This window comes from Anguilla anguilla, chromosome 13, assembly GCF_013347855.1.
Source record: "Anguilla anguilla isolate fAngAng1 chromosome 13, fAngAng1.pri, whole genome shotgun sequence".
Taxonomy (NCBI): domain Eukaryota; kingdom Metazoa; phylum Chordata; class Actinopteri; order Anguilliformes; family Anguillidae; genus Anguilla; species Anguilla anguilla.
The window spans coordinates 40981468-41006467 of record NC_049213.1 but is presented as its reverse complement, the minus strand read 5'-3'; the positions used below and the strand labels follow the sequence as shown (position 1 = coordinate 41006467).

The window sequence follows — 25000 nt, the reverse complement described above, 5'->3', positions numbered from 1 at the left end:
CGCCCCCATGCACGAACACCCCCCCCAGCACACCCCCCCCACCCCACCCACCCAGCTCAAGCTGCAGCCCACTGTACACAATTCACCGTGTGACAAACTCAACGTGACAGTTCATCTGATAAGGGAGCAAGGTTAACGACAGGCTATCAGAAGCAGACTGCGCAGACACAGAGTTACTGCAGGTCTGACCCAGCCCAACGTTACGAGAGAAAGCTCTTCTGTCTGCATGTGAGAGCGGAGAAAAGCCAGGCGGCAGGATTTCACCCCAACGAGCTGCAGCACAAAATCCCCACCTGCCCACTTCGGCCGTCCGGCAGGCAGAAGCAGAACGGGGCGGGGCGGATTCAGGGAGGAGCCCCACTCCAGATTAAACACACGCCTGGCTCATTTCCCCAGGACTTCACTGGAGTTTTAAAACAACACAGTAGAGCAATTTTCGCCTTGTTTTGTCTAATGAACGCAATCAAAAGTGGAAAAGTTCAGAAGTCACTTTGTTCCACCTTGGACAGGACGAAGAAACTGTACATCATCTGCAAAATGACTTCTTTTGAACAGCAGCACCGTGGGTAATGCCGCATGTCCCCCCCCCCTTCACTCCCCCCCCCCCCCCCTTACTTGAACAGGTGGTCCTTGGCGCTGCGGGTCTTGGCCAGGAACCTCTCGGCGAGCTTCTCCAGGTTGCGGGAGTAGTCCATCTCGATCTCGCCCTTCTTGCGGAAGAAGTCCTGCAGGTCCTGCAGCAGCTGCACGCGCAGCTCGCTCTGCTGGTCCAGACACCGGAGCTGCTCCCCCAGCTGCGTCCGGATCTCTGCCAACGGGAGGGGGGGGGGGAGAGGCGGGTCAGACGGGGGGCATGCGGGGGTCAGGCGGGGGTCACGCCCCACACGGCGGCTCCTGATTGGCCCGTTAAGGCTCAGCATCTCTCTCCCGTGACACACGCGTGTGAGCGTGTTCCTGCACACACCCCGTCTGCGTTTACATCACCAGCCTCGTTCAACCACAAATCCTTCCTGTTTAAGAACAAGCGGAACCCGCGACAGTCCAAACAGGTGCCTCTCAGGAATTATTTGAATACTTAATAATGAAAAAAAAAAATCAAACGAAACCTAAACAGAAATATAACAGCAGAGCGGGGCATTGAAGCAGACAAATTAGCTCACTGTGAATTTCAACTATTCATATGCAAAAAAAAAACATACTGTGTAACATAACATAGCATAGCATAGCATGGCATAGCATGGCTAGTGTACAGCACCAGCAGTGTAGCTAGCGAGGGGGGGGGGGTATATCAGGGGCCAGACAGCAACAACTGGGCAGAAGACAGTATGACTAAAAAAATGTAAAAAATTAAATAAAAAAACACATTTTAAAAGTTATCCACATAATTCACTCTGGATAAAATCAATACATCAGGACTTACAGCCCAAGAGCATGAGCACGTTTCTATTGGCTGATACGCGGTAGCTTTGCTCTGAGTGTGTTTCTGTACTCCACGGTGGAGGGAGGCCCTGAGCGTGTTTCTGTACTCCACGGTGGAGGGAAGCCCTGAGCGTGTTTCTGTGCTCCACGGTGGAGGGAAGCCCTGAGCGTGTTTCTGTACTCCACGGTGGAGGGAAGCCCTGAGCGTGTTTCTGTACTCCACGGTGGAGGGAAGCCCTGAGCGTGTTTCTGTACTCCACGGTGGAGGGAGGCCCTGAGCGTGTTTCTGTACTCCACGGTGGAGGGAAGCCCTGAGCGTGTTTCTGTACTCCACGGTGGAGGGAAGCCCTGAGCGTGTTTCTGTACTCCACGGTGGAGGGAGGCCCTGAGCGTGTTTCTGTACTCCACGGTGGAGGGAAGCCCTGAGCGTGTTTCTGTACTCCACGGTGGAGGGAGGCCCTGTGCGTGTTACTGTACTCCACGGTGGAGGGAGGCCCTGAGCGTGTTTCTGTACTCCACGGTGGAGGGAGGCCCTGAGCGTGTTTCTGTGCTCCACGGTGGAGGGAGGCCCTGAGCGTGTTTCTGTGCTCCACGGTGGAGGGAGGCCCTGAGCGTGTTTCTGTACTCCACGGTGGAGGGAAGCCCTGAGCGTGTTTCTGTACTCCACGGTGGAGGGAGGCCCTGAGCGTGTTTCTGTGCTCCACGGTGGAGGGAGGCCCTGAGCGTGTTTCTGTGCTCCACGGTGGAGGGAAGCCCTGAGTGTGTTTCTGTACTCCAAGGTGGAGGGAGGCCCTGAGCGTGTTTCTGTGCTCCACGGTGGAGGGAAGCCCTGAGCGTGTTTCTGTACTCCACGGTGGAGGGAGGCCCTGAGCGTGTTTCTGTACTCCACGGTGGAGGGAGGCCCTGAGCGTGTTTCTGTACTCCACGGTGGAGGGAAGCCCTGAGCGTGTTTCTGTGCTCCACGGTGGAGGGAAGCCCTGCTAATCTGATCCTCTCTCAGCTCTTTAGAGTCTCAGGAGCAGAAAGGCAGCGTCTGCCCGGCCAGGGTTCCACCGGGGTTCCACCCGGGTTCCGTGGGGAACGTCCCGGCTGTCAGCTGACCCCAAACGAGGGTGGCGGTTTAAACGAGGCGGCCGATTGGCCGGGAACTGCTGCTGTACTCATCAGCCTGGGACGCGCGCGAGGGAACGCACAGACGAGCTCAGCAGGAAGCCTGACCCAACGTGCCGCTGAACGCGTGTGTGATGTCCCGTATGGGGGGGGCAGAGGGGGGGGGGCAGAGCTGAATTCAGGGGGAAATTCCGCCTGACTAAATGGCTTTAGCAGCACACAGTCCGGGCCGTCCTGAGGGGCTTAAACAGACCGAATATTACGTGGGAGCAGCTCGTCGCTGATACACACCCCCCACGCTCCCCACCCCCCCGCCCCCCCCCCACGCCCCTCCGCCACCCCCCCGTCCCCCCCGACGCTCCCCCACGCCCCCCTACCCCGGCACGGTCAGCGGAGACCATGAACTGAAACCAGTTCAGGACCAGAAGAAATGCAGAGTTGCACAATTTTTCTAAAAATGAAAGTTGGCAGGAAATAAAAAGCAGAAGAAGGCTGGCACTCAGCTCAATGCAGGACTTGCTGTAACATGCACTTTAATAACTGTCAGATAAAGTAAACTGAACAGCCATGCCCCTCCAGACGCCAGCAGCAGTTCTGCACTTATTCCCATTGTCATTTATCAGGGTTATTAATCTGCAAAAGCAACACCCGTATCCACGGCAACGGAGCTTGAACTGTCTTTAACATTCACTTCCGGGCATGCTGGCACAACACACCGCACTCAGGAAACGCAGCTGCAAACTTTGGGTGCGTTACCACAGGCCGCTGGACCGGAGGGCTCAACAGCAACAACTTAGCCGGCCGAGCCACTGCCCTGGAATGCCTTCAGAGTGCAAAGGCCAGCATTTACAGACACGGATCCACAGACAGCACCCCGAGCAGCATTTACAGACACGGATCCACAGACAGCACCCCGAGCAGCATTTACAGACACGGATCCACAGACAGCACCCCGAGCAGCATTTACAGACACGGATCCACAGACAGCACCCCGAGCAGCATTTACAGACACGGATCCACAGACAGCACCCCGAGCAGCATTTACAGACACGGATCCACAGACTGCACCCCAAGCAGCATTTACAGACACGGATCCACAGACAGCACCCAGAGCAGCATTTACAGACACGGATCCACAGACAGCACCCCGAGCAGGATTTACAGACACTGATCCACAGACAGAGTTTGGGGCAAGGTTTACAGACAGAGTTTACAGACAGAGTTTGGGGCAGGGTTTACAGACAGAGTTTGGGGCAGGGTTTACAGACAGTCAGGGTTTGGGGCAGGGTTTACAGACAGGGTTTGGGGCAGGGTTTAAAGACAGGGTTTGGGGCAGGGTTTACAGACAGTCAGGGTTTGGGGCAGGGTTTACAGACAGGGTTTACAGTCAGGGTTTGGGGCAGGGTTTACAGACAGTTTGGGGCAGGGTTTACAGACAGGGTGTACAGTCAGGGTTTGGGGCAGGGTTTGGGGCAGGGTTTACAGACAGGGTTGACAGGGGTTTGGGGCGATGGCGGTAGTGGGCGTCTGTGTGGCGGGTGTACAGACGCCAGCACGCTGTGGCGTTCTCAGCGAGGACACAGACAAAAGAGCAAATCAGCTGCTGCGGTGTGCAGCGAGAACAGGAAGTCCCCACAAAGCCTTCCCACAAGACCCACGGATGTCACCAGCCCCCCCTCCACCAAAACAAAGGTCTGATGAAATCACACATGCCATCGAACGCAGCGTCCCGCACCCAAGCCCACCCTCAGAGCCCAGAGAACGCTTCGCTCGCTTAATGTCCCAGAATAACACAATCAAACAAACGGAACTAACGAGCCCCCCCCCGTCCCCCCTCGTCAGCATGTTCACAAACGAGCGGTGCGTAGCGGCCTCATTACAGCACAGCTGTGTCCATTAGAGACGCACTGCCTGCCATGGGGGGGGGCACTGTGGGGGGGCAGCGTCCCAATCGCCCTGGCTCTGCCCCTGTGAGTGGAGAGGGGCCTGTGGGGTGGGGTGGGGGGGCACAGTGGAGAGGGGGGTGTGGGGTGGGGTGGGGGGGCACAGGGGTGAGGGGCATCATCACGCTCCCTGACAAGGAGGATAAATATATTTTAAATCAATTATTCACAAGCAAATAAGATTCTGCCATTTTACATTAAGAACAAACAGTAAAAAGAACAAAGAGCAGTTAAATCTACGTTCATATCAGATGAAGGCCTAACAGCCCCAAGCCTGAGGCTGATTCTCAGCTCTGTGACTCGCACCCTCTGCTCCTCACGGGCAGACAGGCCTGAGCTTTCTAACGACGAGGCATTCACACCTCCTGCAGGAGTGAGAGACTCGGTCGTCTCAGACACGCCTCCTGCAGGAGTGAGAGGCTCGGTCGTCTCAGACACGCCTCCTGCAGGAGTGAGAGACTCGGTCGTCTCAGACATGCCTCCTGCAGGAGTGAGAGGCTCGCTCCTCGCAGACGAGGCATTCACACCTCCTGCAGGAGTGAGGCTCGCTCGTCTCAGACACGCACACCCTTATTTTCTGCTGGTTGGCCAATCGAGTGCATCTTTGGTACTGGAACGCAAACAAACAGCACTGCTCAAGAACTAACAAGCACATATCAAGATTTGCTTGGCACGGAGGGCAGAGTGCATGCCTGTGTGAACCTGTGTGTCTGTGTGTGTGTCTGTGTGTGCATGTGTGTGCTTGTGTGCGCCTGTGTGTGTCTGTGTGTGCATGTGTGTCTGTGTGTCTGTGTGTGCATGTGTGTCTGTGTGTCTGTGTGTCTGTGTGTCTGTGTGTGTGTGTCTGTGTTGGCATGTGTTGGCATGTGTGTCTGTGTGTGTGTCTGTGAGAAGCTGTGTGTGCCTGTGTGTCTGTGTGTGTCTGTGTGAACCTGTGTGTGTCTGTGTGTGCCTGTGTGTGTCTGTGTGTGTCTGTGTGTGTCTGTGTGTGCCTGTGTGTGCCTGTGTGTGCAGGTGTGTCTGTGAGAAGCTGTGTGTGCATGTGTGAACCTGTGTGTGCCTGTGTGCGCCTGTGTGTGTCTGTGTGTGTCTGTGTGTGCATGTGTTTCTGTGTGCATGTGTGTGTCTGTGTGTGTCTGTGCGCACACGCGGGGAGCGGGGGGGGGGGGGGGGGGGGTTTGGGAGTTACTCTGAGCGGCTCTCATTGTCTTCACAATTCCATGGAAAATAAAACAAGTCAAAAAGAAAAAATATGATGCCAAAAACAGATTTAAAAAACACACACACACACACACACACACACACACACATACACACACACAATGGCGGAATGATTTTCCCGGGCGGGGCTGAGTGTAACTCCCAGTGATTCCCTGCGTCATTACACGGGGTGGGAAGAGTATCTCCATTCAGCCCCACAAACAGGAAGCTGCTCTTTTCTGCAGGGCCTGATGGGAGCGAGCAGCAGGAAGTGAGAGAGGAAGCATGTGAGCATGGGGGGGGGCTCCCAAAACTGTAGGAGGGAAACCAGCAAAGCCCGTCCCATTCAGTAACAGGCTGGGAGCAGAAACAGGCTGGGAGCAGAAACAGGAGCGGGAGCAGGTGCAGAAACAGGCCAGGAGCAGGAGCAGAAACAGGCCGGGAGCAGGTGCAGAAACAGGCCAGGAGCAGGAGCAGAAACAGGCCAGGAGCAGGAGCAGAAACAGGCCAGGAGCAGGAGCAGAAACAGGCCAGGAGCAGGAGCAGAAACAGGCCGGGAGCGGGAGCAGGAGCAGAAACAGGCCAGGAGCAGGAGCAGAAACAGGCCGGGAGCAGGAGCAGAAGCAGGCCGGGAGCAGGAGCAGAAACAGGCTGGGAGCAGAGACAGGCCAGGAGCAGGAGCAGAAACAGGCCTTAAAAAAACATTTTTTTGTTTCTGTTGCTTTCTCTACAGGAATCAGAGGTCCAGGATAATCGCTGGAGGTTGAGACGGGGATATACTGAGGTGGGGCCAGGGGGGTTTGTGGGACACCCTCCATGTGAGGAGCCCCTTGCTGCTTTGGGCTCTCTCTCTGTCTGTTTCCGAATGAGATTCCTGCGTGGGGCGGACTCTGGGCTGCAGACGTGCCGGAGGTAATCCGCAGCATGAGGCGCGTTCGCCAGGCGGCAGATACTGTTTCAGCAGGAGGAGCAAAACTATGGCTGGAATGGAGGAATTCCTGCCGGGATTTTCTGTCTCGTACCGCGAGCTTCCTGCAAGCACAGCTCTGAGTGCGACCAGCCTACCGGCACCAAGACACCAGGTCATCCCTAAAAGCAGAACATCTACCGGGAAGAAAGGGGAAGCCAATAAATAAGAAAATGTGACAGGACACCAGCAGGTCATGTGACTAGGGGGTACCAGCTGGTCATGTGACTGGAGGTACCAGCAGGTCATGTGACTAGGGCACCAGCAGGTCATGTGACTGGGGGGCACCAGCAGAAATGGTGGTCACTGAAGAGAGATGAGCACAGGGGGATCTGCTCATCCAGGAGGCAGTGAGCGCTCAAATAAAGGGAAATACAAAAGGACAGGCTCTCCCTGGGGAGCAGCAGTCAGAGCAAACACAAAGAGCAGGACAAGCGCTCACACCAATGAGACAGGACAAGCGCTCACCAATGAGACAGGACAAGCGCTCACACCAATGAGACAGGACAAGCGCTCACACCAATGAGACAGGACAAGCGCTCACACCAATGAGACAGGACAAGCGCTCACACCAATGAGACAGGACAAGCGCTCACACCAATGAGACAGGACAAGCGCTCACACATGAGACAGGACAAGCGCTCACACCAATGAGACAGGACAAGCGCTCACACCAATGAGACAGGACAAGCACTCACACCAATGAGACAGGACAAGCGCTCACACCAATGAGACAGGACAAGCGCTCACACCAATGAGACAGGACAAGCGCTCACACCAATGAGACAGGACAAGCACTCACACCAATGAGACAGGACAAGCGCTCACACCAATGAGACAGGACAAGCGCTCACCAATGAGACAGGACAGGGAGTTAGCAAAGGGCTCCTCCTCCATCTACATAATTAAAACGACCACCACACAAATGCTCATGTTCATGAGTGAAATTTAGGAGCAAAAGAAGAAAGGCCAACAAGCCCCACCCCCTCCCCCGCCCCTCCATTTGACAGACAGCTCCCATTATGGAATACGAGATGTGGCCACACCAGGGCTCAGAACAGGGGCTGGTCACTCCTGGGAAACACCCCCTCCCTGCTCAGCGGGGACAGTCCAGGATGCTTCCTGCTTACCCCCGCTCTCCTGAGGGGCTAAAGCAACATCGGGGGCCATTACACACTCCTCCTGACCACGCCCCTTTCACCCCTGACCCCTGACCCCCAACAGGAGAGCCGGGAAAGGTGAGGGAGTGCTCAGCATGATTCCTCCCAAAATGTAGAACAGTGTCACAGAGTGCTAACTCACTGGCTGTTTGAGTGTGTGTGTGTGTGTGTGTGAGTGTGGTCTGTGTGTGTGTGTGTGTGTGTGTGTGTTAGCAGGCTGGGTTGGGACTCTGTTGTGCTGCCAGCGGTTGTGTGATCTGGCCTCTCCCAGCACAGTGGGTGGGTCTGGGTCTGGAAGGCGTTTCCACGGTAGCCTGCTCAGGGACACAGTCTGATTCTCTGCGCTACTGAAACTGACCCTGCAGGACCTGTCCCTGGCCTCACATCACAGCGCCTCACATCACAGCGCCTCACATCACAGCGCCTCACAACTTCACCTCCAAAGCAGCAAATCTGCCCCCTTTACCCACACACACCCCAAATCTGCCCCCTTTACCCACACACACCCCAAATCTGCCCCCTTTACCCACATGTGCCCCAAATCTACACACACTCACACTCATACACACACACACAGACAGACACACAGACACACACACTCACAGACACACACACAGACACAGACACAGACACACACACACAGACACACACACACTCACAGACACAGACACACCCGCGCGCGCACACACACACACACACACACACACTCACAGACACACACACACACACACTCACTCACAGACACACACACACACTCACACACACACACACACACTCACAGACACACACACAGACACACACGCACACACACACACAGACACACACGCACACTCGCACACGCACACGCACACGCACACGCACACGCACACGCACACACAGACACAGACACAGACACAGACACAGACACACACACACACACACACACTCACAGACACACACAGACACACACGCACACACACACAGACACACACGCACACACACACACAGACACACACGCACACACACACACACACACAGACACACACACACACACACACAGACACACACGCACACACACACACGCACACGCACACACAGACACAGACACACACACACTCACAGACACACACACACACAGACACTCACAGACACACACACACAGACACACAGGCCTGCTTAACTCCTCTAAAAGGCTGAGAGCATGGGGTAGTAACGGTCCGTTTACCGCACTTGAGAAACGGTGTGCTGACCCGTCTGGTTCAGAGTGACCGGAAGTGACTCGCTGACACCGCAGTCCGGACAAAAACACCCTCCTGAGGACCGCTAACCCGCTATGCTGGCACACCGCGCGGCCACGCGGGAGTGCGGAGTTCACCCACAGACCACGGCCTTCACCACTGTTTTTTTTCACCCCCCCCCCCCCCCAAACAAACAGCGATGAGCTCTCAATAGCAGGAGCCCAACGCTCACCGCAGAGTCTTTACCTGCAGACCACTCAGCCGAAACAAGCAAGAGCTGGGCTCAGCAACGTCCACACAACTCTTACACCCCAAATACACACAACCCACTAACCCACTACCCCTACACCCCAAACACACACAACCCACTACTCCTACACCCCAAAAACACACAACCCACTAACCCACTACCCATACACCCCAAATACACACAACCCACTACCGCTACACCCCAAAAACACACAACCCACTAACCCTACACCCCAAAACACACACAACCCACTACCCCTACACCCCAAACACACACAACCCACTACCCCTACACCCCAAAAACACACAACCCACTAACCCTACACCCCAAAAACACACAACCCACTAACCCACTACCCATACACCCCAAATACACACAACCCACTACCGCTACACCCCAAAAACACACAACCCACTACCCTTTACACCCCAAATACACACACAACCCACTAACCCTACACCCCAAAACACACACAACCCACTACCCCTACACCCCAAAACACACAACCCACTACCCTTACACCCCAAAACACACACAACCCACTACCCCTACACCCCAAAACACACAACCCACTACCCCTACACCCCAAAAACACACAATCCACTACCCTTACACCCCAAAACACACAACCCACTACCCTTTACACCCCAAAACACACAACCCACTACCCCTACACCCCAAAACACACACAACCCACTACCCCTACACCCCAAAACACACACAACCCACTACCCTTTACACCCCAAAAACACACAACCCACTACCCCTACACCCCAAAAACACACAACCCACTAACCCTTACACCCCAAAACACACACAACCCACTAACCCTTACACCCCAAAAACACACAATCCACTAACCCTTACACCCCAAAAACACACAACCCACTAACCCTTACACCCCAAAACACACACAACCCACTAACCCTTACACCCCAAAAACACACAACCCACTAACCCACTAACCCTTACACCCCAAAACACACACAACCCACTAACCCTTACACCCCAAAAACACACAACCCACTAACCCACTAACCCTTACACCCCAAAAAACACACAAACCACTAACCCACTAACCCTTACACCCCAAAAACACACAACCCACTAACCCTTACACCCCAAAAACACACAAACCACTACCCTTCACTTGCCAAAAAACATGCAAACTTCTAACCTTTACTCAGCAAGAAACACACAAGGCACCATCCTGCACAGAGGTCTTCACTAACAGTCTTTCTAAAGGAGGAAATGTCATTGGGCATAGAGCAGTTATACCCTTATAAGGTCAATTTTGAATCCATCAGGACTCCATCTGACCTCTGACCTGTTCAGGGGGAGGAGCCTCTGTATGATTAAGAAGAGGGATATTAGAAGTGACAGAAAGCCTCATCCATCTGTAGTGCCCCCCCCCCCCCAGGAAACTAATGCACTCGCTGATTCAGTCGAGGGACAGACGGATACAAACACACAGGAGCCTTGGAGATCTCTCAAATCAATTACAGAGCCCTCCCCCCTCAAAAAAAGGATGAGACACCCCCACCCGCACTCAGTCCCTCCAGATGGGGGCCGTCTGCCCTCTCGCACGACAGCCCCAAACCCAATCAGGCAGTGATCCTGTGCACACACACGCACGCACACGCGCACGCGCACACGCACACGCACGCACACACACAGACACACACACACACACACACACACACACACACAGATACTCACTCACTCACACACACACACACCCACAGACACAGACACACACACACATACTCACACTCACACACACACACACACACACACACACACACACACGCACACGCACACACACACACGCACACACACACACACACACGCACACGCACACACACACGCACTCACTCACACACACACCCACAGACACAGACAGACACACACATACTCACACTCACACACACACACACACACACACGCACAGATACTCACTCACACACACACCCACAGACACAGACAGACACACACATACTCACACTCACACACACACACGCACACACACACACAGACACACTAACAGTGAGGTCAGTACAGGAGTCTCAGAGTGGGTGTCTGAAGTGTCACACTACATCCAAGCATACACAACACACTCTATATCCATACATCATACATAACACACTCTATATCAATACATCATACACAACACACTCTATATCAATACATCATACACAACACACACTATATCTATACATCATACACAACACACTCTATATCAATACATCATACACAACACACACTATATCTATACATCATACACAACACACTCTATATCAATACATCATACACAACACACTCTATATCCATACATCATACACAACACACTACACACTACACAGTACAGAAATATCTGCCGTTCCGGAGCAGACAGGAAACTGCCCCCCGCCCCCCCCCAGGCCCCCCCAGCCCCCCCCCGAACCCAGCGCTGTGAGAGCACAGTGCCATCTGTAGAGCAGTCTGCCAGTGCCTCACTTCCTGTGTTATTACTGTCCCAGGGCCTGATCCGGCAGGGCACTGCATGCCAGCTGGTACGCCCAGGATGGGGGGGGATTACAGCCCCCCCTCAGAGGCCAGACAAACAGGGGCGTCCAGGTACCAGGTGGCAGCAGCAGGGAAGTGCACAAAACAAACAGCCCCCCACCCCCATGCCTTCCCATGATGCCCCCTTCACAGCAGCCTTTAAAAGCTGATTGGCTGATTGGCTGTCAGCAGTGGGGGCTTTAAAAGCTGATTGGCTGATTGACAGTCAGCAGAGCAGGCTTTAAAAGCTGATTGGTTGTCAGAAGAAGCATCTGAATCTCACATGGAGAAGCTGAGGCCCCTCTAAACCACGGCAAAGAGTCAAAACAACAGAGTCGCAGCGTCTACCAGTGCTACCTGCGCAGCGTCTACCAGTGCTACCTGCGCAGCGTCTACCAGTGCTACCTGCGCAGCGTCTACCAGTGCTACCTGCGCAGCGTCTACCAGTGCTACCTGCGCAGCGTCTACCAGTGCTACCTGCGCAGCGTCTACCAGTGCTACCTGCGCAGCGTCTACCAGTGCTACCTGTGCAGCGTCTACCAGTGCTACCTGTGCAGCGTCTACCTGTGCTACCTGCGCAGCGTCTACCAGTGATACCTGCGCAGCGTCTACCAGTGCTACCTGCGCAGCGTCTACCTGTGCAGGCACAACCTGCGCAGCGTCTACCTGTGCTACCTGCGCAGCGTCTAACTGTGCTACCTGCGCAGCGTCTACCTGTGCAGGCACAACCTGTGCAGCATCTATGCCATAGGGAAGGGGCGGGGCCACAGAGAGTCACATGCGGCTGCATCGCTGGCATTCCTGCACTCAGCCCCCCCCCCCCCCGCGTCTCCCCTTTCATTATCACAAGTTTGTCATTTCAGCGTGGGGGGGTGGGGGTGGGGGGTGGGGGGGAGTGGTAGAGCAGAGGAGGAGCGTGCGGTCAGGCGGTAACAGTGAGCAGATGTCACAGGGACCGAGGCTGTGTGGTCCTCACAAACAAACAGCACTCAGCCTGCCCCCCCCACACACACACACACACACACACACACACAGATACATACACACACACACACACACACACACACACACTCACACACACACACACACGCACACACACTCACACACACAGAAACACACACACACACACACACACACACACAGAAACACACAGACAACACAAGGAGAACACTTACTCACTCAACACAAGGAGAACACTCACTCACTCAACACAACGCAAACACCTCGTTTCCCAAAAACCTGTGAAGTAACAGAAACTGAAGTCTCTTCCACCAGGACGTCGGGCGGGTCACCTGACCTGCAGGTATGGCGCCACACACCCCGCTTCACTGGCAGCGCTACAGAAACGCTTTCATCAGAACAACAAGCCAGATATTTCTGACCACTCAAATATTCACCAATTCCCATGACCGCAGACGTGCGTGCCGTCATGACAACCACAGCGGTCATTTACAGTAAGCTGTTACCCGGAGGGGCTCGCTGATTTATCAACACTGAGGAACACTGAACGCTCGCTCACATACACAGATATCCCTCCGCTGTGCCGCTCTGTCGCTCGCTCACATACACAGATATCCCTCCGCTGTGCCGTTCTGTCGCTCGCTCACACACACAGATATCCCTCCGCTGTGCCGCTCTGTCGCTCGCTCACATACACAGATATCCCTCCGCTGTGCCGCTCTGTCGCTCGCTCACATACACAGATATCCCTCCGCTGTGCCGCTCTGTCGCTCGCTCACATACACAGATATCCCTCCGCTGTGCCGTTCTGTCGCTCGCTCACACACACAGATATCCCTCCGCTGTGCCGCTCTGTCGCTCGCTCACATACACAGATATCCCTCCGCTGTGCCGTTCTGTCGCTCGCTCACACACACAGATATCCCTCCGCTGTGCCGTTCTGTCGCTCGCTCACACACACAGATATCCCTCCGCTGTGCCGTTCTGTCGCTCGCTCACACACACAGATATCCCTCCGCTGTGCCGTTCTGTCGCTCGCTCACATACACAGATATCCCTCCGCTGTGCCGCTCTGTCGCTCGCTCACACACACAGATATCCCTCCGCTGTGCCGTTCTGTCGCTCGCTCACATACACAGATATCCCTCCGCTGTGCCGCTCTGTCGCTCGCTCACATACACAGATATCCCTCCGCTGTGCCGCTCTGTCGCTCGCTCACATACACAGATATCCCTCCGCTGTGCCGCTCTGTCGCTCGCTCACATACACAGATATCCCTCCGCTGTGCCGCTCTGTCGCTCGCTCACATACACAGATATCCCTCCGCTGTGCCGTTCGGGCCGAATACACATCCAGAAGGCAGCCAAAAGTTTTCAATTCACTAAATTTCTGAACTGCAACCTCCACTGAAAGCTGCTGAGATAAAAGCTGGACGGATTTGTACTTGGCTGAACACAAAGGCACTCGTAACTCCCTCCTGGCCTGCTACTGATAACAAATCTCTACACTTGCGCAGTCCTGACTGAAAGTTGAACGAGGTCACAGTTCTTCAAACTCCCACAGAAAAGCCCGGATCTCTCAGATGACTGAGATGCAGGAGACGAGCAGAGACATCGTCAGACCCATCCCACGGACACACGATGAGCGGCAGATTAGAGCAGGCAAAAGCAATCTACAGCACAATCTGCACAAACACAGCAGGAGGCTCGGCGTTCGCCTGCTCTTCCTGAGACCGAACGGCGAGAGATGTGTCTGAGCCTGATCACATGATCACAGCGCGGGACACTGCAGACCCGGGAAGTGTGGGGGTGTCACTGTGGGGGTGTCGAGGCTCACTTCCTGGTCTTGTTGAGGTGTTGCTCACTAGCACCAGTGCAGTTGGCTCCTGTAGGCGTCTCAGCCACCAGCTCCAATGCAAATTAATGGCAACAATACGTTCAAAATACAAAGTCGATCATTTTTCCCCCCAGGAAAATGTAATAGCAATAGATGTTTTATGTCATCTAGTGTCTCCCCATGCGCCAATTTGTTAAGTTATTGTGGCCAACCCTGAGACCCCCCCCCCCGCTCCCCTGCACACAGCTCTGCGTGGTCACATGACGCTGATTGCCCAGCTGAAGGGGTCACACACACACGCATGCAAACACACACACACACACGTACACACACACACACGTGTACACACACACACACACACACACAAACACACGTGTACACACATGTACACACACACACACACGTACACACACACATGTACACACACACACGTACACACACACGTACACACACACACACACACGCACACACACAAACACACATGTAACCACACACACACGTACACACACACACACACACACACGTACACACACACACGCATGCGTGCTCGCTCACACACACACACACACGTACACACACACATGTACACACACACGTGTACACACACACTCCCCGTTACTATTAATGGGCGCAGGGCATTGTGGGAGGCCAGTGATCGGCACTGTGCGTGATGCAGGAGGGACGGCTGGGCCGGGCCCGGGGTCATTAGCAGTAATGAACGCTCCGCGTGTTCAGAGATAGATCACGACCGCACCCTCCTAAACACGTAAACCCTCAGCAGCTAATCAATAACCACCCGCATGAGCCACCTGTTCACCCTGAGTGGCTGTGGCAATGAGAAGAGCGGCGACAAGGCGTCGCTCTCCTTAAAATCAGCCACAGCCTCGCCGTGTCTGAGGGGGGGGGGTCTCCGCTCGCTGAACGCTGTCTGCTGTACGTTCAGAGACCGTCAGCAGAGCTCCAGAACGCGCCTTAACGAAGCGTTATCCTGACCCCACAGAAAGCAGAACATCTGCTCCAGTTCTCCTCACAGCCATCCCGAGCAGCTTTACAGCAGCCGAGACAGGGAGCATGCTGGGAGCGCCGATTTCATTACATTGCATTACAGGCATTTGGCAGACGCTCTTATCCAGGGCGACGTGTCACAACAAAGTGTATAACCGTAACCAGGAACAAGTGTGTCAAAAACCCTAGAGGGAAGTACAGTTCCAAGTGCAGGGAGCAACCGCATAGTTTAACTTGGACCCTGTAGGTTAATCTGATCAGCACAAACAAAGGCAGCAACAAAGCAGTCTATGCAAATAATACAAGCAATAGTTGAGTAGGCACAAGTGCAATAACTAAGTCAACTAAGATATAACAGCTTACCTAGCTACAACCCTAAGATTACATAGTCAATTAGAGACTTCAGGGAGGGATGGGGAGAGGTGCAGGAGAGGAGGGGAGGAGGAGAAGAGGGAAGGAGGAGAGGAGGAGGGAGCGCAGGAGAACAGGAGGATAGAACAGGATCTGTGTCTCACTCAGAAACGGCAGGGGGGCGGGGGTGGGGGTGTGTCAGTATAACATGCGCCTATAATAGAGCACCAGGCATTTCTGTTTCCTGGTTGAACAAAAAAAGAAATAAAGCAGAGCAGCCAGGAACCCGATCCCTCTTTAATCCCCCATTTAACTCTTTAACCCCACCACCCTCCAGCACACACAGCACTTACATTACAAACCAACCCCACAGCACCGCTGATGAGTGTGTGTGCGTGTGTGAGTGTGTGTGCGTGTGTGTGTGTGTGTGTGTGTGTGAGCGAGCACGCATGCATGTGTGTGTGTGTGTGTGTGTGAGTGCACGTGTGTGTGTGCGTGCGTGCGTGTGTGAGCGAGCACGCATGTGTGTGTGTGTGTGAGTGCACGTGTGTGTGTGAGTGTGTGAGTGTGTGTGTGTGTGTGAGTGCACGCGTGTGTGTGCGTGCGTGTGTGAGCGAGCACACGTGCGTGTATGTGCGTGTGTGTGAGTGCATGTGCGTGCGTGTGTGAGCGTGTGCGTGTACGTGCGCATGCATGTGTGTGTGTGTGTGTGTGTGTGAGCACGCATGCATGTGTGTGTGTGTGTGCGTGTGCGCGCGCACATGTGTGTGTGCGTGTGAGCACGCATGCGTGTGTGTGTGCATGTGAGCACGCATGCGTGTGTGTGTGCGTGTGTGTGCGTGTACGTGCACATGCGCGTGTGTGTGTGGGTGTGCGTGAGCACGCGCGCGTGCGTGTGTGTGCGTGAGCGTGTGCGTATGACACACACAGCCCCTGTGTGAAACAGCTGACTAGAGAAATGCCCGCTGGACCCGGTCAGTATCTCTGTCTCTGAGCAGAGGCTTAAACAGTTTACATTCCATTTCACTTCCATGGACAACATCGCCGTGCCCATTCAAACGGACAAACTCTCTGCTCTCTGCAATAATCCCAGTCTCCTGCAGAGCAGACCGCTGGAGCAGCAGAACCTCTGCATATCTCAGAGACAGACAGACCGCTTGGCACGCTTTGCAGTCACGGATTTGAATCTGAAGAGCGGTGCGGATGTGTGAGTGTGTGTGTGTGTGTGTGCGGATGTGTGTGCTCCCTGGCTCATTACATCACACCTCGTTCTCAGATCTGTGTCTGGAACCAGGTTTGCATCTCTGACTCTGAGCAAAACAAGGAAACACTGCAGTCATAATCACCGCCACGTAAACAAACACACACAGAGCCAGGGAGACGTGGCCATATTAAAATAAAACACATGGAGCCAGTATCATCACTTGTTCATATTATACAGACACAATAACCACCCAAGCAAATAAACAAGCTGATCACAATCGTCTCCAATCTGTTAAACTCTCAGAATTCCCATGTCCACATGCCGCCCCCCCCCCCTTCTATGGCAGGACTTGGTCCCGTACACAGTGTGAAAATGATTTAGCCCTTAAGGTGCTCTTGGCTGCAGCAGACGGTTATCTGGCACTCTTTGAGCCAAAATGGCAGCCCTGCTCTCGGCCTGTAAGGACTCCAGCAGACGGTAATCTGGCACTCTTTGAGCCAAAATGGCAGCCCTGCTCTCGGCCTGTAAGGACTGCAGCAGACGTTATCTGGCACTCTTTGAGCCAAAATGGCAGCGTTGTGAAATATTGTCTGTGTGGAGATGAAGAGTGATGCTTGGCCATGTTAAAACGCACCTTTGGTGGTTCTAGGAGGCAGTAGTAAACTGCAGCTATACTCCCAGATGTAACTGTAGGTGATGGTTAAAGGAAAACTGTTAAGGTACGCTAAAGCACATTACCAACACGCTCTCTCCAAGGTCACCTTTCACATCTGACATCACCACAAACGCCTCGGCCCCATCAGCAGAAGCGCTGCCAGTGGCTGAGCCCTTTTCACTGTGGAGGATCACATGACAGGGCAGTGTGAGGGTAAAGGGTAAAGGTTAAAGGTTAAAGGTTAAAGGGACGCGCTGTGGCGATGTCGCTGACGCATCCCTGCGCGCTGTGCTGAGGCTGAAATGCGCTGTGTTGTCTGCAGGCTGTTTGTCCTGACCAGCAGCCAGAATCTGCAGCATCTGCTGTCTGTCCCCGTCTGAGCAGAATGCGCCAAAACAAACACTACATTACAAACACAGCTCACACTGCCAGCAACTGTGTGCGTGTGCGTGTGCGTGTGCATGTGTGCGTGTGTGTGTGTTCACCCTACAAGCATGGCTGCCACAGTAGCTCCCTCAGCAATGACAGACCTTACAAACATGGCTGCTGCAGCAGCCCCCTCAGTGGTGACAGAAGAGATTACGACACACCTCAGCAAAAACGCGCACGTTTCACAAGACAAGCGAGCTGAGGAGGGAAGGCCGGTGCGCGGCTGCCCTCCCAGACCCAGCAGAACGGCTCGATTCTGCCACTTTCAGCTACAACCTTTCCACATTCCTCCCTCCCCCACGCCTGACTTAGATTAATGGGTTTCTCAGGGAATTCTGTTTTACTACAGTCCAGCGTTCCCTCCAGAGACCGCCGCTCAGGTCTAAACAAGGCTCCACTTCTCTGCCACAGACCAGTTTCCTGCCACACTGGCAGAAAGACCCCGAGCCAGGAGGGGGCGCCAGGCCCTGTGCCCGTCTGTGACACGGGTTTAATGAGCGGGAGCGTGTCTGTAGTACAGGTGTGTCTGTGTAATACAGGTGTGTCTGTGTAGTACAGGTGTGTGTCTGTAGTTCAGGTGTGTGTGTAATACAGGTGTGTGTAGTACAGGTGTGTCTGCAGTTCAGGTGTGTGTGTAAAAGCAGGTGTGTGTAGTACAGGTGTGTGTGTGTAATACAGGTGTGTGTAGTACAGGTGTGTGTGTAGTACAGGTGTGTGTGTGTGTAATACAGGTGCGTGTCTGTAGTACAGGTGTGTGTGTAATACAGGTGTGTGTCTGTAGTACAGGTGCGTGTCTGTAGTACAGGTGTGTGTAGTACAGATGTGTGTGTAGTACAGGTATGTGTGTGTAGTACAGGTGTGTGTGTAATACAGGTGTGTATAATGCAGGTGTGTGTGTAATACAGGTGTGTGTGTGTAGTACAGGTGTATGTAATACAGGTGTGTGTGTAATGCAGGTGTGTGTAATACAGGTGTGTGTGTAGTACAGGTATGTGTGTGTGTAATACAGGTGTGTGTGCAATGGGGCTCACAGCAGTGTTTATGGGAGAGGCGCAGAGCCAGGCAGGTTTAGGTAGGCTCAAACGATCACATTACCTTCTGAGCGCGCTCTGTACACTCCGGCAACAAAGACTACATTTCACAGAACCACCAACACACACGTGCCTCAGAGTTAATGCCTCCATTTACAGTGCAACCACAGAGTAAAAAAGACATCACAGAGCAGCTTAAACCGAGAGCCCTGTGGTAAACACATACAATGGAGGATCAAGAAGGCTTTCACAACGTAGCATTCCTTCGCATTCTCTGAACAAGGCTTTCCCAGCAGATTTACGGGTCTGCAGAGCAGCGTGTAGAGTCTGACACTGCACCCCACACTGCGCAGTGAGGTCTCTCTACACCCCGCACTGCGCAGTGGGGTCACACAGAGAGGTACACCCCGCACTGCGCAGTGAGGTCACACACAGAGGTACACCCCGCACTGCGCAGTGGGGTCCCACAGAGAGGTACACCCCGCACTGCGCAGTGAGGTCACACACAGAGGTACACCCCGCACTGCGCAGTGAGGTCACACAGAGAGGTACACCCCGCACTGCGCAGTGGGGTCACACAGAGAGGTACACCCCGCACTGCGCAGTGAGGTCACACAGGGAGGTACACCCCGCACTGCGCAGTGAGGTCACACAGAGAGGTACACCCCGCACTGCGCAGTGAGGTCACACAGAGAGGTACACCCCGCACTGCGCAGTGAGGTCACACAGAGAGGTACACCCCGCACTGCGCAGTGAGGTCACACAGAGAGGTACACCCCGCACTGCGCAGTGAGGTCACACAGAGAGGTACACCCCGCACTGCGCAGTGAGGTCACACAGAGAGGTACACCCCGCACTGCGCAGTGAGGTCACACAGGGAGGTACACCCCGCACTGCGCAGTGAGGTCACACAGGGAGGTACTGTGTCTCTAAGAGCAGATTAGGCCAGTGCACTTAAACTGACTGTGAGACACGTTTGAGAAACGACCCTGTCTAAGAGGGGATTAGGAGCGCTGAGGGTAAACTGCGTGACTGCAGCCCGTTTGCTGAAGAGACTTTACTTCAGCTTCTGAGAAAGGGGTCCAGCACCCAGCCCCCCCTCTGACCCGCTGCTAAAGCACGAACCCCCACGGACCCTCGGGTCTGATGGGAGGGGCCTCCTAAGACCAGGACAGAAACCCACGGTGAAGCAACACTCAGCAGCTACAGCGCTGTGGTCTCATGTCTTATTATGGGAAGCACTCTGTACTGCATTTTACTGTATGAAATCAATCCCTAAATAAATAACGTTTGACTGATTGATTGATTGATCTTCCAGGGTTTTCTGCAGATGAGAAAAGCTTTTTGTCCCAAATGAAATGAAACTCCCTCCTGACAGACAGGCAGGCAGACTGACAGACAGACAGACAGGCAGGCAGGCAGACTGACAGACAGACAGACAGGCAGACAGACAGACAGACAGGGGACAGACAGGCGGACAGCTAAAAGACAGGGTGCTGCTGTATGACGTATGGCAGAGAAAGCCATACTGACCCCCCCTGCCCCGCCCCCCTCCCCCAAGCTCATTACCAGGCTTCAGCGTCCTGAGCGGTGGAACGATGTTTCTGGAATGTTCCGGACTGAGGGAGAGGTCACGTTCGACCGCCTCCATGTCAGCAAATTAGGGGTCAGATCAAAGCAGGAGGAGAAGCTGGAGTTCACGCACCCCTGCACCCCTAAATCAAACCACCCGAGGACACTGCCCCCTTCACCCACGGGGCAGGACAGCCCCCAGGGAGCCCCCCCCCCGAATCCCCCGCCTGTCCCGCTCGCTCCAGCAGGCCGAACCCAGCGGGGGGGGGGGGGGTGGGAAGGGTTCTCTCCCCATCATATTTAGGGAGGGGGAGGATGGGACACCATGGATGTGATGCTCTCAAGCTTTTAAGAATTTGGGAAAATGGTGCATGCAGCTTATTTATAAAAGTTTATAAGCACTTATAACAGGTCACAGCTGCTGAAGATGCACCCTGCAGAGGAAAAGATGCTCTCTCTGCACTGGCCAGGCTGAGGACACACACACACACACACACACAGACAAACACACACACACACACACACTCACAAACACACTCACAAACACACTCACACACACACACACACACACACACACACAGACACACCCTCTCCACTCTCCACTCTCCACTCTCCACTACCCGAGATTCACACCGTGGGGGGGTCGGGGAGGGGGCCACTGCCTGGCCGCTCTCTGCAACGCCCCCATGGGCAGCGGGTCAGAAAATGCACGAGGCTAAATGGTATTTGTCAGTGCAATCACCTCCCTGGTTTCCATGGGAACTCCTCTTATCAGCTTCTGATTGAACAAGAGGTCAGTGGTCCTCCCACCCCCCCCCCCCCCGCGAGGGGCCCAGTTCGAAGCAGCCCATAGAGAGCGGACAGACGGACAGACAGACGGACGGACGGACGGACCCGCGGAAGCCACAGGCCTCCAAGCTGAGTAAATAAGATGGGAGTCCGGTCGGCGCGGGGGGGGGGGGGGGCTGGAGCCTCATTATCAGAGGCCCTGAAGCAGGACGTCCCGCCAACACAAACACGCCGCCTCAGAACACGAGCACACCGGGCGTGGCCCACTTCCTCCAGACACGGCTTACGGGCTGTTTATCCTCCTGCCAGGACACGGCTCAATGCTAATACACCCCCCCCCCTCCCCACACACACACATATACACCCCCACACACACATATACACCCCCCCTCACACTTACACCCCCACACACACATATACACCTACACACACACACACACCCCCCCCCCACACATATACACCCCCACACACCCCCACACACACACACCTACACACATACACACCCCCACGCACACATATACACCCCCACACACACACACACACACACCCCCACCCCCACACACACACACACACACACCCCCACCCCCACACATACACACACCCCCACACTCACACACACACACACACACACACACCTACACACACCCCCACCCCCACACACACACACACCCCCACCCCCACACACACACACACAAACACACACCCCCACCCCCACACATACACACACCCCCACACTCACACACACACACACACACACACACACACACACACACACACACACACACATATACACCCCCACACACACACACACACCTACACACACATATATACACACACACACATATACACCCACACACACACACCCCCGCACACACACACACACCTACACACACATATATACTCACACACTCACACTCACACTCACACTCACACTCACACTCACACTCACACTCACACTCACACTCACACTCACACTCACACTCACACTCACACATACACATACACATACACACACACCCCCACACCGTCCAAAACGCTGCCCCCCCCAGACCCCCCATCCCCGGACAGCTGGGTCTCCACTTCGTCTGCAGCTGCATTATTAATGCACCTTTACCCCCACTGCTGAAGGGAAACACCCCCCCTCCCCCCCCAAATACACACACACACACACACACACACACACCCTACATCTCCCTGCATCTCCCTGCACCTCCCTGCTGATCCACACACACAGGCTGAGCACAGATCCACACAAACATGTGTTCTCAGGACTGCTTCACAGGAAAGACTTTTTTCTTCGTCTCAGAACAACAAAGGAATCCCGCCTTCGCTGGCAGCCCATCTGACAGGAAAGCTTTGATGTTGCCATGGCCGACAACAAGCAAGGCTCCATACTTCAGATTTGGAAACAGTCCTAGCCTTGGGTGAAGCCCTCTCCCTCTCCCTCTCTCTCTCTCTCTCTCTCTCTTTCTCTTTCTCTCTCTCTCTCTCCCCCTCCATCTCTTCCCCATCTCTCAGAAACTTGGGCCAATTAATTACCCATCTGATGCTGCCAGTTACCATAAAAAACTACAATCGGCACAGGATTTACCGAGCGGCTGAATCCTCTGATTTTAATACTGTAGCACATCACACAGGAGAGAGAGACAGCAGAGACAGCAGCGCTTTTACACACAGGAGAGAGAGACAGCAGCGCTTTTACACACAGGAGAGAGAGACAGCAGGTTTTTACACACAGGAGAGAGAGACAGCAGAGAGCAGCGTTCTTACAGGAGAGAGAGACAGCAGAGACAGCAGCGCTTTTACACACAGGAGAGAGAGACAGCAGAGACAGCAGCGCTTTTACACACAGGAGAGAGAGACAGCAGAGACAGCAGGTTTTTACACACAGGAGAGAGAGACAGCAGAGAGCAGCGTTCTTACAGGAGAGAGAGACAGCAGAGACAGCAGGTTTTTACACACAGGAGAGAGAGACAGCAGAGACAGCAGGTTTTTACACACAGGAGAGAGAGACAGCAGAGAGCAGCGTTCTTACAGGAGAGAGAGACAGCAGCGCTTTTACACACAGGAGAGAGAGACAGCAGAGAGCAGCGTTCTTACAGGAGAGAGAGACAGCAGAGACAGCAGGTTTTTACACACAGGAGAGAGAGACAGCAGAGAGCAGCGTTCTTACAGGAGTGAGAGACAGCAGAGACAGCAGCGTTCTAACAGGAGAGAGAGACAGCAGAGACAGCAGCGTTCTAACAGGAGAGAGAGACAGCAGAGACAGCAGCGTTCTTACAGGAGAGAGAGACAGCAGAGAGCAGCGTTCTTACAGGAGTGAGAGACAGCAGAGAGCAGCGTTCTTACAGGAGAGATAGACAGCAGGTTTTTACACACAGCAGCAGACTGTACTGCATACTGGGAGCTTTGAAAGAGGAGTGGGCCAATCGTACTTCCTTTAGCATCATTCTGTTTGCACTTCTCCTGTGTTACACAGTATCCTGAGTGTGAGCCAGTGTGCAAACACCTAAACCGTAAAGCACAGCATTAACCGACCCTACTCTACTCTACTGTCTGCTCTCTACTCTACTCTATTCTACTGTCTGCTCTCTACTCTATTCTACTGTCTGCTCTCCACTCTATTCTACTCTATTCTACTGTCTGCTCTCTGCTCTACTCTATTCTACTGTCTGCTCTCTGCTCTACTCTATTCTACTGTCTGCTCTCTGCTCTACTCTATTCTACTGTCTGCTCTCTGCTCTACTCTATTCTACTGTCTGCTCTCTACTCTACTCTATTCTACTGTCTGCTCTCTACTCTACTCTACTGTCTGCTCTCCACTCTATTCTACTGTCTGCTCTCTACTCTATTCTACTCTATTCTACTGTCTGCTCTCCACTCTACTCTATTCTACTGTCTGCTCTCTGCTCTACTCTATTCTACTGTCTGCTCTCTACTCTACTCTACTGTCTGCTCTCCACTCTATTCTACTGTCTGCTCTCTACTCTATTCTACTCTATTCTACTGTCTGCTCTCCACTCTATTCTATTCTATTCTACTGTCTGCTCTCTACTCTACTCTACTGTCTGCTCTCTACTCTATTCTACTCTACTGTCTGCTCTCTACTCTATTCTACTGTCTGCTCTCCACTCTATTCTATTCTATTCTACTGTCTGCTCTCTACTCTACTCTACTGTCTGCTCTCTACTCTATTCTACTCTATTCTACTGTCTGCTCTCCACTCTATTCTATTCTATTCTACTGTCTGCTCTCTACTCTACTCTACTCTACTGTCTGCTCTCCACTCTATTCTATTCTATTCTACTGTCTGCTCTCTACTCTACTCTATTCTACTGTCTGCTCTCTACTCTATTCT

General features: G+C 53.8%; 1 protein-coding gene across 1 annotated transcript in view; it reads right to left on the bottom strand.

Moving 5' to 3' along the window:
* srgap2 (SLIT-ROBO Rho GTPase activating protein 2) overlaps positions 1-25000 on the bottom strand; it is an 80996-nt gene that overhangs the window by 32878 nt on the left and 23118 nt on the right. The window contains 1 exon segment of the mRNA XM_035387940.1: positions 616-808. Within this exon segment, the coding sequence (XP_035243831.1) occupies positions 616-808 (193 nt within the window).